General features: G+C 40.0%; 1 protein-coding gene across 2 annotated transcripts in view; it reads left to right on the top strand.

Annotated features, from left to right (window-relative positions):
- The window catches only part of itsn1 (intersectin 1 (SH3 domain protein)), a 39,566-nt gene that overhangs the window by 5,627 nt on the left and 18,420 nt on the right, over window positions 1-15,519 (top strand). The window contains exons 2-17 of one of the 2 annotated variants that reach the window (XM_079462164.1): window positions 2,468-2,531; window positions 3,606-3,701; window positions 7,628-7,691; window positions 7,931-8,091; window positions 8,310-8,498; window positions 8,587-8,665; window positions 8,740-8,849; window positions 9,252-9,315; window positions 9,474-9,611; window positions 9,745-9,854; window positions 9,990-10,252; window positions 10,361-10,510; window positions 10,682-10,822; window positions 11,034-11,121; window positions 11,663-11,802; window positions 12,358-12,444. In XM_079462164.1, coding sequence (XP_079318290.1) covers window positions 2,504-2,531; window positions 3,606-3,701; window positions 7,628-7,691; window positions 7,931-8,091; window positions 8,310-8,498; window positions 8,587-8,665; window positions 8,740-8,849; window positions 9,252-9,315; window positions 9,474-9,611; window positions 9,745-9,854; window positions 9,990-10,252; window positions 10,361-10,510; window positions 10,682-10,822; window positions 11,034-11,121; window positions 11,663-11,802; window positions 12,358-12,444 — 1,908 coding nt within the window. In that variant the 5' untranslated portion in view covers window positions 2,468-2,503. The remainder of the gene's footprint in view (window positions 1-2,467; window positions 2,532-3,605; window positions 3,702-7,627; window positions 7,692-7,930; window positions 8,092-8,309; window positions 8,499-8,586; window positions 8,666-8,739; window positions 8,850-9,251; window positions 9,316-9,473; window positions 9,612-9,744; window positions 9,855-9,989; window positions 10,253-10,360; window positions 10,511-10,681; window positions 10,823-11,033; window positions 11,122-11,662; window positions 11,803-12,357; window positions 12,445-15,519) is intronic. The other variant, XM_079462165.1, reaches the window with a different exon arrangement.

Below are 15,519 nucleotides of genomic sequence, written 5' to 3'. Positions count from 1 at the left end.
GGGATTGCACATAGTCAGAAACGTATGTATAATCCAATGCAATGTAAGTCGCTTTAGATAAAAGCGTCTGCCAAATGCATAAATGTAAATGTCATGAAACCATTTAAAATGTCAAAGCACAAAATGAAACCCGTTTCTGCATCAGTCTACATGCAGGGGTGGGCAACTGGACCGTTTCAGGATGATCGCTGAAAAAGAAAATGACTGCTTTCATTTTAGGATGTTAATTCTCCAACCAGGAGAGGGCAAAGAAAAGAACTATTGACAGTGAAAACCATGTTTTCCAGGCAAAACATGTTTTCTTTAACCAAGTTTAAGGGGGCACCCATGTGTTTGGTGCGCTTGGAAAACGAAATCGATTAGGAAAAGATTCAGTTTAAAGCGACATTACACCACTGCTCACAAAGTAAAATATGAAAGATACACCGGTGACGCAAGAACTCTCATCTTGAAAAGGTAAATACATCGTCAGCAAAACCTTTTCACTAAATGCATGACGGTTCAAGAATCATCACTAAAGGCTTCTTAGGCCCGATTTAAAATTAGTGTATTTTAGTGTATAATTGCAGTTTATATTTAAACTCATTGCATACATTGAGTAAGTGTCTCATTGTAAAATTCAGTACCGTTTGTGTTTTGTAACTTATGTTCAACTGCTAAAATTAGGTGCAAAAAAATCCACGAGCAAGCTCAGTCAGTACTCAGCACAGAAATGGCAACCAGAGCTCAAGCAGTGACAACGTGACTTTAACTTTCAAATAATAGGCGGGTCCGCATCGTGTCTGGGTAGTACATTTATGGCATATCTCGGGTCTTAACGGGTTCGGGTCCAACTTATAAAATATTGGACGGGTCCGGGTCAGGTCTGTGTAGCACAATCACTTCGGGTTCACATTTTTGGACCTGTGAAGACCTCTAGTGTGAACATCAGGATTTCCACATCAGTATAAGATTCTAGCAGAGGTTGAGTAATAGTGTTAGTGTTCAAGTTTAACTTCCTCTTCTGTGGATATCTACATCAAACGTTTCACAGTGCAGGGACACGTTTGTCTATGTCAGCTTTTTATAGTAGAAGTCTTGAAGTTTGTGTCGTGATCGGACCCCTCTGAGAGAGCAGTGGATTACATTATGCAGCAAGGTAAGAAAAGGGGAGGAGGAGAGAGGGAGAACAGTCAGCTCTGATAAAAATACTTTGGGTAAGGTGCCCCTGAGTCTTTGCTGGACACTCTGTGTGTGTTTTCTTTACACAGCTGGGGGATATAACTGGTCCCAGTATGAGGCCTTCTCTCTCATTTTCAGCCTTCTGCTTTTTTAACCTTTTTAGGTTTGGTCCACTAAATAAAGTTGGGTCAGCTGTTTTGTTTCCATATTTATATTATGGATGATGCAGTGTTCCTGACATAGGCTAAATATATAAAACTCTTGAGCTGGAACTTTTCAGCACCTCACTGTGCTGGAAACGAAACCGCGCCTATCATGAGGCGTAATGGGTGCAACTGCAGTTTCAAAATTTGACGGAGGTGGCCGCCTACAATTTTGCTATGCAGGAAAAAGCTAAGCTTGAATGGTAGCATTACTCACAACCCAGGACTCCAGACTAACTTGTTTTTACCAGGAGCACTGTAGCCCCTTACTGAAAATGTTAGAAGCACAAGCAACAATTTTATGGGGCATACCTTAAATCAACCTGCAATGCAATTATTCACATTTTCTCCCAAAATAACTGTATTACTGATACTGACAAAAAAGTTAATTGATTTGTTCGACTTTCCATCAGTGTAATTCCCTCCTTTTGTCAGCCCACTCTAATCTGATGGTCAGATGGTCTAGTCTAGTGTGCTGTGATTGGTCTACCGTGTACAGTATCGCATAAGCGGGCATAACACTGAATGACGCAAATCTGACCCGGAACTGAAATAAACCTTTTTTCCCAAGCTTTATTCGTTCACTTTCGACTTTACAACTTGGCAGACATGCTTACATTCACACACTGCAACATTGCACACTGCATGAGATGTCATTTTAAGGACATTGTTATATTTACACTTTAAAAATTCCTTGTAAATCACCATAACAAGAATAATTATAGCTAAACCAAAAGTTAATTAAAGGGACAGTTCATCCAAAATTGAAAATTCGGAAATCATTTTCTCACTCTCGGGTTGTTCCAACCCTGTATAAACACAAAGGAAGAAATTTGGAAAACGATCCCTTTTTTGGGTGAACTATCCCTTTAACCTTTCTAATCAACTACTGGCCCATGTTGACCATGTCCCTTATTCAACTCAGGTTGGTTTGGGTAAAAGACAGTTGGAATTTGTCGGCTGATTTTGTGTATCAGGAAAGGGCTTACACATAAACAAATCAACGTTGTTTTTATATGTTGTTTCTGTGAGGTTATGGAGCGAGTGAGTCAGTCAATTAGTGCAAGAATAAAAGCTCATGGTATCTTTGTGCTGTTTTGCAGGTGTTTGCGGCAGGACGGCAGCTGACGGACTGAACCATGGCTCAGTTTCCCACGCCCTTCGGAGGTGAGAGCTGCTACATGGCCTGACTCATACATTTGTGTGGTGGAGGGTGGGTGGATGTGTATGGATCGTCGTGTTTGTGTGAGAGACGGAGAATGAGTTTGATTCGGTCATTATCTGAATCTGTGGATAAAATAGAGACGCCATCACAGAACTTTGGTTTTCAAGCTTTTATGTGGGCATTTGTATTGTCTTTTTATGCAGCATATTTACACAACAATCAATAATGTTACAAATGTGATAGATAGTTGTTTTGAGCAACGTGTGAAAGTAACTCATAAAGCTTCAAAGAAGCGTCTTTACAATCTATGCTAGGCAGCTACTATACGGGGATGCACGATATTATATTAAAAATTACGCCGATATGCTTTGCCGATAAAAAAAAGACGTGTTTTTTTATTATGTGAAGGAGTTATGACATCTGTGCTCTCGTAAAGACTCCAGCTGTCACGTAGCACATGGGTACTGAAGTTAATTTTCATGTCTTGTTGCGTCTGCACTGTCATACAAACACAGGGTTGGGTTTTAGGTTAAGCCGGTGTGCTGATATTTTGTGCTTCTATTAGAGCCATACGTATTTTAATTTCTCAAATTTTGACTTTACTAAGTATTTTTGTTCAATGACTGTAAAGAAATCACATAGTGTTTCGCATTGATAGCCGAACACAGTTTTATAAAATATATGCTGGATTTGGTAAAATGTGATAGAGACATGTAAATAAATAAACGATTGCTTTTGTATTACAGACTAACAATTTTGAGTGGTTTTGAAATAAATGAAAAGAGAAGCACATTTTGTTATATCATCATCAAAAAATTATGTACAGGCTTGCTGTGTATCGCTATGGGCTAAAATGTCTCTACTACTAAAGATGACATTACATTGGTGCCACATTTAAATGAGCTCAATTTGCAGCAAATGTTGTTCATTTTTTAAAACGAATGTTTGACTGTGTGCTTCAAAGCTTTGTAAATGTGGTCTGTCCTGACAAACAAAAACAATGTCGACAATTAAACAAATGTTGAAATATTGCGTTGATGCCTGTCTCTGTCTCATATTTTTCTCTTTCACTTAAGGGGGGTCAGATACATGGGTAATATCTGTGGACGAAAGAGCCAAACATGATCAACAGTTCCTCAGTTTGACCCCAACACCTGCTGGCTTCATCACAGGTAAATACACTTGGTTTGTTTTCTTGCTTTCAGAAAGGTACCGTATTAAGTGAAGAATGCTTTAGGCGGATTCTTGATACGCCAACAACATTTGTCTGAATTCTGTGCAACTGTCAACGTCAGACAACAGGAGTTAACAAGACAGTGTTTCCCAGAGGATTTTGACAGACTTGTGCTGGTGACGTCACAAACAAATTGTCAAATCTGTGTCGTCGTCATGTCGTGTTAGTGTTAATACAGAAACATTGGGTATAGGGTGCTCATTTCAATTCATTTCCTGACCGAAAACTACAAAGATTATCTGAACCTTAACCGTTAAATTATAATAATTAATTGGATAATAAAGGGGTGTGTCCACCAGCGCATTTCCGCCTGTGCCCGAAGTGTTTTTTCACTTTCAAATAGCTTCATCATCTGACATGTTTTCTATGCTCATCAATGGCGCATGTTTTTCCCACACGATCTGCCACCTATAGTTGAAAAATGCTCAATTTGGGGAAGAACGTTCAGCTCACAAGTGCCTCCGTTTTCAGCCGCGTAAACAACAGCTGCGGTGGTTTTTTCAGGGCTTTTTTCAACATGTAAACAGCAGCATGAGCATACAGAAGAAATGGACAAATTTCAGACAACACTGATGGGCAACATATCTTACCACCATTGAACAGATTCTCTGTGTTATCTCGCCGGGCTTCGCAACTTCTCTTTGATTAGATGGAGGGCAAAGTTTGTTTTTCGTCACATGGAGACGATGCTTGGGAATGTTCACTTCTCCAGTGATATTGCATTGTACTTGTACTTCTGCTGTATTTTAATTCCGCATGGCACATTTTGCAAGTCACTTGATCGCCTTTTCTGTCGAAGTGGACCCATATAGTGCTTCTTTTTGCTCACTTCATTTTTGCTTACTCTGCAAAATATGTCTGTAGCGTCGACACACGCCCTGAGTTAACAAATAGGATATAGCGTATTTTTATGTAACCACGCAGCAATAAATAAACCGTTTAACTGATTGTATTAATCTGTAAAAAAATCATTTCTGTTAACGTTGAAACGATCAATATGAGCATCACTATTTGGGTAACATCAAAACTGAAAGAGGAGCTTTTCCTTCCCATTATCCTATTTTTCAAACACCCTCATGCTAATAATGGTCCTAATGATAGTCTAAGAAGCATACCACTTCCTGTTTTTTGTTCGTGATGAGTGGATATCGAAGCACACTGATCTATGATAAAGCACTTAGAGCTAATTAAAACCGCATGTCCGACTGGCTCTCATCTCCGCCATAACAAATACATTTCAGCTTTGCCTCTGATCCACAGTAAAGAAGTCCTGCGTTTACATTCCGTCAGAAAAGCAAACATCTAATGCTCATGTAAATGTTTGCACAATGCAGATTATTCAGAGTTCAAATTCTGATTCTCTTTAAGCAGGTAGAGAACGTTTTAGTAAATAGAAAAAAATTGGAAAGGCACTGTGTGATGCAATGTTCAGAATCACTCACAGTGACTTAGTAGATGATAAATCAGGGTGGGGTATGCTGATTTCCACACACAGTAGCATGTTTAGAAGAGGACAATACTTTGTCATATAGAGGGTAAGGACGTGTCGTCACTTTACCACGTGAGCATCCCAGCACGTGCCCCTGTGAAGGGGAAAATATTCAGCCAAATGACTGTCCTGGAACACCTGATTCTTTTGTAAGTCATAGGGAAGTTGTAAGGATCGCGTCGAGGCCAGCTGCTTGTTATTTCAGCAAATAATTGCGTTTTTTAGGCCCGGTTTCTTTGTTTCTCCTATTCTCCTCAGCCATTTTGCTGCGTGTTTTACCACTCACTCACATGTCCTGGCGCTCAAGGGGGGCGTGAAAATGACGTCAATGCATACCCTCTATCGTCAGTACTTTGACATATGTGTTTCTTTAGTTAAGCACTTTGACTAGTTTGTAGCTTTCTATTCCCTACGAAATATTTCAACACTCTAAAATTCCAGATGGGTGTTATTTGCTGCGCAGTGAAAGTCATTACTCAGCTTTTACAAGTGAGAAGCATTGACACAGCAAAGTAATGTTAGGGGTTTGATTTCAGAAAAAGCATCATTAAACAAGAAAACACAGAACGAAACTTAAGGAATCAAATGTATTTCAAATACAGAATAATTATTATAATAAGAATGAACAATGCAACATAATTCTATGAAAAGCTAAAACATATTTTCTGTAAGTACTGCTCGTAAAAGCATGTCAAATAAACCGGTAACTAGCAAATCAAACGATATGAGCACTTATTCCAGCATGTTCCAGCTGGACTGAAGAGACGGTACTTGAGGATTTCCTGTTGACCAGTGCATCTCAAAGAACTTCTTTGTGTTAACTCAAGGATGGCTCGAGCTGTGAACAGGCGCGGTAAGGCAGGCGTAGAGAGGGAGATCTGTTTGTGGCTCTGTGGAGTAGGCTTGTGCCGGGTAGTCGGTATTATGACGGTGATTAAATGAATTACAAAAATAGGTACATAATATAACCAAACTTCAGTGTCAACAACAAGTATCATCATTTTTTCAAATATCAACCAATAATAAGAAAGAAATGGAAAGTAAAGTTTACAAATAATTTGGCAGGTGTTTATTGAAATATGATAAATATATCTTCCATACTAGATTTTAGTAAACGAGGGACGAATGTAATGGTGATGATCAAGCTAAAGATGCCCACTATACTCGAATACTAATGTAACATTCATGCCTTGATATTTAAATGGACATTTTACTGACACGTCACTATAAATAATTACCTGTCATTGTCAGTACAACAATAGTGCTAATACACATTTTTCTTTCCCGGATAGCAAGCAGTAGATAGCTAATATAGTTGATAGTGTTGAGTTCCATCTGCAACTTGAACTGCCATTATTACTGCCACACTGCCATTATTAACTACATAACTTGCTATTAGCGGAATACTGTATTTTATTTGTTAAATTACAAGACGCAAACTGTAACAAAGCTTGTGGACCAAGCTAACACTTCAACTATCAGGAATGCAATGGCAATAATCCATGCAATTTTTACATTTTAGTTCAGCAACTTGTTTTTATGTAGTATTCAGAAAAACGTAAATATGAGAAGTGGCGTGACTCCATTCTTCTCAACGTAAGGGAGTTTACATCAAAGTGTGCGTGCGTATGACGCCACAGCATAAACGCATATGCATTGTAATTTTATCCAGTCAAAGGAAAAAAATAAGGGAAAATTCTTTTTCCACAGGGATTTTTACTACCGTGGTGTACCGTATTACCGAACACCGGCACAAGCACACTGTGGAGATTTATGTGTGTCAATGAAGATACATGTTTTTTAATAAAAAAGAGGTCAAAAGGTCAGCGAGAGTCTTAGGAAGTCTGTTTTAACAGAGCAGAGACCCAAACACAGACAGACATGTCTTATTTTGTCTCTTGAGCTGCATTCAGTCTGAGTAGTCTGAACCAAACCTTCCTCTCTGTGCTGTATATGTAATGTATTTTATTCCTTATTGTCTCAAAACGTCAGCGGTTTGTTGCGTATATGTCCGAAACAGCTGTCGTAGGAGCAGGAAGTCTGTTTATTGGGTTAGATAACACAGCGCGAGTAGACTGACTCATCTTATCTTAGTTATACAAGCTGTAACTGGCAGACTGAGCACGTCTGTTTCTATGTCACTCAAGTGCGGTCAATAAACCCTGCGTGTTTGTTTACAGCTCAGTTAAAATTGACAATATAACTTTTAAGAGTTACATAACTCGGTGCCTAACAGGAATATAAAGTGAATCGGTTTGAACTCACCTTTATTTTTGAGATCAGGTTGGGACACAAACTCTGTTATGTTGTATTATAAGATGTTCTGTTCTGTGAGATTTTATGTGCATGCATGCATTTATCTTCTCTCTCCTTAGGTGACCAGGCTAGGAATTTCTTTCTGCAGTCGGGTTTACCTGCTCCCATCTTGGCCCAGATATGGTACACAATTGCTTTATAATCTACTCCACTATATAATCCAGATTGCTTTCATAATCCAGTGTTTTCTGCTGCTCAGTAATTTATTCTGCAGAGTACTCCTCTTGGCTATGTACAGGAAGTAATTGTGAATGATTGTATAGCCAGTTGGAGAATAATAAATGAATAACGCGTTGTTCGGTCTATCATTGGATGTGTCAAATGGGAGAAATGTCTCTCAAGTTGTGAGCTCTGTTCCACAGGGCTCTAGCCGACATGAACAACGATGGGAGGATGGACATGCATGAATTTTCTATCGCCATGAAGCTGATCAAACTAAAGCTACAGGGTCACCCCCTTCCTCCTTCCCTGCCTCCCTCCATGAAGCAGCAGGCCCTCTCCATACCTCCACAGCCCCCATTTGGTGAGCACCCTCACATACGGATGTCTTGACTGAATGTCTCAAAACACATTAATCAGCTTTTTCGGACCAAACATTTACATGCATTGCATTAGTTAGCATTCCTTCTGGCATTTTCAGCTTTTTAATTATAACATGGTGGGACACAATAATTAGGATATAAGGTACTTATTTTAAGACTGAGTGGTTATCATATTTATTTCTCTCACTGCTCACTGCAGGGATGCCCAATATGGGTGCCATGCCTGGCCTACCACCAGTGCCACCCATGCCCCTACCTCCCCTACCCCCAGGAGTGCCAGGGGTGGGCATGTCCCCTCCTCTGGTACAATCAGTGACCCCACAGGTGCCATCTCTGGCCAACGGCGCACCTGCTATGATACAACCCATAAGTGGATTTAGTCATTCAGGTAGACCAAACACATGCTTGTACTTTAGACCATTTGAACTGCTATTATTTAACACAACAGTTTACGGGTGTTTTATTGCGTCTCTCAGCTGCCGCACTCAACAAAACCCCTTCGTTCAACCGTTCCAGCATCAAGCTTCAGAAGGTCCAATCTGTGGAGGCACCCAGGTAAACGCTTGATTCCTGCAACATTCACAGATACTTGAGAGAAATGAATGCACACATATTCTCTCTCTCTCTAGTGCTCCGGCAGCTCCACCGCCCGCTGACTGGGCTGTGTCTCATTCTTCTCGGCTCAAGTACCGCCAGCTGTTCAACAGCCAGGACAAAATGATGAGCGGTTATCTCACAGGTATGGCGTCCATCACACGAACCGTCTATACTCATGAAGCAGTGCATCTTCAAAAGACACAAAACACGTGTCCTTGCAGAAAATGTAAGCCTGTTAGAGACAGCTAGCCATGTCTGGGGACCATAATATCAGCATAGCTACATAAGAACCTCTTTGAGTAACCTGGTAAACTGTCACCCACCTGCAGTCACTTTCATTGTGTGGTGTAGCATTACAACGTTCATTAGAATATATAAACCTGTTAGTTAAAAGGAAGTATACAGTATGTAGATGGTTAAAGGTCAGAGTACTCGTGATATCTGACAGTGGTTATTCTATAGTCCTTAGAGAAAACAAAGGTTGCTGATTCAACTTCTTCAAACCTCATTCTCTTCTGGTTTCTATCTGTCTTTTCCTCCACAGGTCCACAGGCCAGAACTATTCTAATGCAATCCAGTCTACCGCAGACCCAGCTGGCCACCATATGGTGCTGATCCAACATCATTTTTCTATTTTCACATTTAAAACCCTTACAAAACCTTGAGATCAGTGCATTAGTAAACATGAGAGTTTTGAGTTTTAAACAAGCTATTCTTCTATTATCTTTGACTTCCTAACATGCCCTGCCTTTCTCTCTTTCTGTAGGAACCTGTCAGATATAGACCAAGATGGAAAATTGACAGCAGAGGAGTTTATTCTGGCCATGCACTTGATTGACATGGCTATGTCCGGTCTGCCCCTCCCTCCTTTGCTGCCGCCGGACCTCATACCACCAACATTTAGGTGAGACATATAACTATGCATCCGCAAGCATATTGTAGTGCATTTCTTCAAATAACGGGGCAACAATGAATTGACTAGTGTATCGAGAATTTTCCACGCGTTTGCTGTAAGATGTTTTTCTTTCATGGTGTAGGCGAATGCGTTCTGGTAGTGGAGTGTCTGTGACCAGCATACACTTGGCGGACCCACGGTCCCAAGAAGAGCCGGAGGAGGAGGAGAAAGAGTCGGAGAAAAAACTACCAGGCAAATCCTGAATATTTGCATTAAAGAAATTCATATGCTCAAATATTTTCGGTCTCATGAGGAGGAGATCATAAGGGTTGATATTGGCAACAGCGACATGTAAGTGTTGTGTGTCTTAAACTCATGTCCCCGCAGTCACTTTCGAGGATAAGAAACGCGAGAACTTTGAGCGTGGAAACCTGGAGCTGGAGAAGCGTCGGCAGGCTCTGCTTGAGCAGCAAAGGAAAGAGAGGGAGAGGCTAGCTGCGCTGGAGAAAGAGGAGCAGGATAGGAAAGAGCGGGAACGACTGGAACAGGAGCGACGCAGGCAGCAGGAACTGGACAAACAGCTGGAGAGACAGAGGGAGCTGGAGAGGCAGAGAGAGGAGGAGAGACGCAAGGAGATCGAGAGAAGGGAGGTAAGGAGAAAAACGTATATACACTTTATATCTTTTCAAACTGGAAAATTACAGTAATAAAAATACAAAGTGCACATTTCTGCTTGTAAACACTTCCTGTGTTTAAAGGCTGCTAAGCGGGAGTTGGAGCGTCAGCGGCAGTTGGAGTGGGAGAGAACACGCAGACAAGAGCTGCTTACACAGAGAAACAGAGAGCAGGAGAACATCGTCCTTCTCAAAGCCCGCAAGAAAACGCTGGAGTTTGAGCTGGAGGCTTTGGTACATGCTCTTCACACCTCGTCTTTCTCATTGGCTTGACATTTATAGAATTTTTACTTATACGTAAAAGTTTATACAGAAGTTGGGTCATGCTTTGGGAGTGTAAAATGAAAAGAAATAGTACTGCTAATCTAAACTGACACAATTGTGACATCTCTCCTGTTTTTGTAGAATGATAAAAAGTCACAGCTGGAGGGTAAACTGCAAGACATCCGTTTCCGCCTTTCGTCTCAGAGACATGAGATCGAGAGCACCAATAAGACACGAGAGCTACGCATCGCAGAGATCACCAGCCTGCAACAGCAACTGCAGGTTTGTGTCTTTCAGTGACAGCTATCTATTTATTGAACCCTTTTATGCAGTTATGACGTCAGTTTTGTGCATGCGTGCGTGCGTTGTTGATGTTGGGAAATGTAAAACAAGATTTTAACACGCATTATACCAAGAGATTGATATCTGCGTGAAAGGGTTGTGCTGTGTAAATAATTTCGATATAAAGGGTTTCTCTCTCTCTGTCTCCCAGGAGTCTCAGCAGTGGTTGAGCAGATTGATTCCTGATAAACAGTGTCTGAATGACCAGCTTAAGCAGGTTCAGCAGAACAGTCTTCACAGTAAGAACACTTTCCTCATCATTGCTCTAAAGATCTGCATTGCTTTTTTTATGCAGGACTGTATAGACAGACCCCAGGGCAGGACCATCTGGGCTTCTGTGTTGTATCATTGTTACAGCCTCACTGGCATAAATCACAGACATTAAAGTTGATTATCAGCCCAACAAACCGATAGAAATTCAGGCCACACACTCAACGCACACACATGAAACATTTATAACTCATTTATAAAACATGCTAATAGCTAACAGGCTTCTAAAAGTTTTTGTTAATATACGTAAGTATAAAAGAGTGAAAAGTGAAACAGTTTTTCATTCTAGTCCTGAATTGTTTGGCATTGATCGGTAGAACATTGCTTAAGCAATGCAAAGGTCATGGGTTCGATCCCAGGGAATACGCATATTTAGAAAACGTACAGCTGGACATTTTATCCACTTTTTGTGTAAGTGGATAAAAGCAACTGCCAAATGTTTGAATGTAAATGTATGATTTGAGCTCATGAATGATCTATAGTCATGTTTTTATCTTTATTACTGTGTAGGAGACTCTTTGTCCGGTCTTCAGAGAGCGATTGAAATGAAGGAGTCGGCCAAACAACAGCTAAAAGAACAACTGGATGCTGTGGAGAAGGAGACTCGCTCCAAACTTCTTGAAATAGACGCCTTCAACACACAGCTAAAGGTACAGAAGCTACCAAGGGTTAAGAGTTTTACCTAGATCATTTTATTATTTTACCTTTATTAGATTGACATTTTTGTTCTTTTTTAGTAGCATTTCTTGTTTCATGTCAATGAATGACAAATTGCTAGATTCATTGAAAGTGAGCGTGCTGCTTTTTTGTAAGAGAATATTGGTCTTCCAATATGGTCCAAAATAAATACATTTGTTTAAGTAAATAAATCTGTATCCTTTTATAATCCCACTAAGCAATCTAAACAAAAATATGAGGAACAAAATGTGTTTTTTTTTTTTAGAGATGTTAATGTCAAAGCGAACCTAAATGTACCCTATTACCTAATCCCAGCTCACCCACCACTAGTTGGCAAAAAGTTTGGACCCTGCAATTCAGTTAACATCAGCAGCTACACATCTCTCACTGTTGCTCACTCTGTACCTCGTCTTCCTTATCATGACGACCCTTTCCCGCCCCATCCTCCGTGTTTATACGGCTTGGCTGGCCCTTTATGTTCACCGCTTATCCTTACACGCCCTGCTTCAACATTCGTGGTGGCACAGTCCTTGGGACTGTTCTATCAGACCCACGCTGCCAGGATGGAGAACCTGCAGTCGGAGCTACTATTTGAAGAGCAGAGGGGACGAAAGGTAGACGACAAGAAAATGAACGGTTGCCCCAACAATACTAAAACCCCCTACTTACTGCACTGTGCTCTCTGCTGCCTTTTATGAGGGAAAGTTGGAGTAGTCCTCCTACAGTTGTGTCTCGTCTTGTGTCTGGTTTCCCTTTACTAAACCATTAACCTTCAGTACTTACTGGGTTGTTTTGAGCCTGATGGCTTCGCTGCTCTGCTTGGTTCAAATGCTGTCTGCTTCACTCTGTACTTGAAATGATGATTAAGAACTTTAAGAGGCTCGAATATGCATCAGGACAGAGTGCAAACAATGATGCTGATTCTGATGATGGGTGGTGGTGTGACCTTTGACCCTCACCGTTTGGGTCACTTTGTGTTTCTTGCAGTCAGGGAGCTCTGTGGACGAGGTGCTGTTGGACTGTCTCGCAGCACTGCTGGCCTGTTTGAAGCATATACACTTCTACTTTCAGGTCATCCCTCCCTCTCCCCCGTGACCTCTGAACTTACCCTACACCATGCCGTGTAGTAGGTGCGATAAGGTCAGCGGTCAATGGCAGCGCTGTACTTATTCTATACCTTCTCCTATCGGTTGCTGGCCACTCCTTGTTTTTACACTGATCTGAGTCTGGTTTGGCCGTTTCATAAACCCCATGCATTGATCCGAAAAGCGATTCCGGAAAGGAAACATTAACGGGATCAGTCCCGGAAAGCACCCTGTGTGAACAAAAGGAAGAAACAATGAAGGCACCGTGAAGTGATGACACATCTATAATAAATTGAAATTAATTTGGCTATGAAAACAAAAATAAATTTTGTTAGTTAGAAAATTGGAAACTAAAAATAGGCCTAGTCGTCTTAAGCTAATGAATGCAAGAGTCCTTATCACCGAACTTAAGGTCAGATGCGAGTATAGCGTTGTCTGCTTCTAAACGCGCTTTAAACTTAAAATTACTTTTATCAAAACTATAAACACGAAAATACACAGCGGTTCAATAGACTTGATCGCTTACCAACCTTGATGTAGTGTAAAAACCAACGCTTTCCTGTGGCTCAGTGGTTAGAGAATGGCGCTAGCAACGCCAAGATCATGGGTTCAATCCCAGGGGATTGCACATAGTCAGAAACAAATGTATAATACATTGCAATGTAACTCGATTTGGATAAATGTAAATGTAACCTTTAAAACATGGCTGTGTACACCTGCCGTGTCCGTGCTGCACTGCCGAGAAGCCCACGAGTTTCTGTGCAGACACTGTTAACAGACTAACTCTAAACTTTCACCCGAACGTTTATTTGCTTGTTTTTCTCAACAAAGCATTGTAAACAATATAAACATGATGATCATATACCGATCTAAGTGTTTGTTTATGGTTTATATAGCATTGTGTGCAATGTGCTTTATTAACAGGTTTTTCATTCGATATGCGTAAACTTAATATTTATTGGTTACAAAATTGAAATGCTAAAAAACAATTAACTTATTTTTTAAAACATTTTTGTTCATCATATTACTGAAAAATCATTATACCGTGCCTTTTGTATTGCAGTTAGGCTATGTTGGCCAATTTTTACTTCTCAGCATTCCGTCATATCTTTTCAATATGCTGTGTAAATTTGCACCGAACAAGCCTGAACAATTTGCTTTTATTTGTTTTCATATTACCTTTTATATTTAGCTTAAGCTCGTTGGGCTATAGCCTACCTTGCATTCTTGTGCCTCATTCCTCCACGTTATTCTTCTTCCTTGTTCTGCATTTACAATAAAAATTATAAATAATATAGTAAAAAATTAAGCTTGTTTTAAAATTGACGTCTTTGTCATTTGCAAAAGGTAATAATATATGCTACAGAATAAAAACCAAAAAAGAAAGAACATTTAGGCCTATTTGGCATTAAATAAAGGAAGGCAGTTATAATAACAAATTGCAATATTTAGCCACCTAAAAACACCCTAAGGAAATATCTTTCACTGTGATCAACCCTTTTTTTCACAACAAAATAAATGCACATAACATTTCATTGCTGTATATTTCATCATGTGTCTTTACGGGATCTTCACAGGATGTGTGTGAACGCACGCACAGATTCCAGAAAATCACTGGCAGTGTGAATGAACAAAATCAAACGATCCCGGGGACAAATTCCTGGAAACGTTTACTATGTATTTTCCAGGATCTCTGTGTAAAAAGAGCTTAAGTGACTGTGTCTACACTGGAAACATGAAAAACAGCATGTCACCTCGAAATGTTAAATAATAACAGGAGCGATCCGGTTTTGTCTTTTACAGTGTCTGATGTACAGGGTTATGGTTAAGTTTGGCATCTGAGAATGAAGAGCTGGTCTTAGATCAGTGTAATTAATACATCAAGTTGATTGTGCTGCTTTTCTTCCCGAGCCATGTGACACAATTGAAAGCAATGGAGCTTGACTTTCCCAAACATGAACCCGGACATCATCTTTTTAAAAAACATACCTATGTACATTCTAAATCCCTTTCTTTTAAGGTCGGGCTTACAGTGATTTCTTATTTTTATATTTGTATTTATTTATTACTGCAGGGAGAATGAATGGTCCCCAGAACTGTGAATATTTTAATATTTAATAAAGTGTTTGTAAAAACTTGTAAAGGTTTACAAACAATCATCTTGTTGGATTTTAACCTGAAACGCGTTACACAGTGTCTACACCGGACACAATACGACAAAAGAAGACTATAGAACCCATTCAAACCCATTATAATTTTTTATTACGCAACACAACTGACACATTAAGAACACGCTGTTTATTTTGCTTTGTTGCGTCGTGCCCGGTGTTAGAATCTGTGTTTTATAACTTAAGTTAAGTTCAAAGAAGATCATTCTTTTAAAAAAATGCTTGTCTGGTTCATGAAATCTAAACACTGACTCTGCTTGAGTGTGTGTGTGTGTGTGTGTGTGTGTGTGTGTGTGTGTGTGTTTTAAATGGCTAACTCTCTATTTCTAGAGTCTGCATCTGTTACCAAACAGCTTGGAGTGATTTTTTTTTTAATGTTGCACTTAAATATTTTATTTATCTGACATACGTTCAGCTTGCTCAAACATCTTGCTTA

The sequence above is a fragment of the Barbatula barbatula genome, assembly GCF_947034865.1.
Source record: "Barbatula barbatula genome assembly, chromosome: 8".
Lineage (NCBI taxonomy): Eukaryota > Metazoa > Chordata > Actinopteri > Cypriniformes > Nemacheilidae > Barbatula > Barbatula barbatula.
The sequence above is the reverse complement of the archived record's forward strand: the minus strand, read 5'-3'. Positions and strand labels throughout refer to the sequence as shown.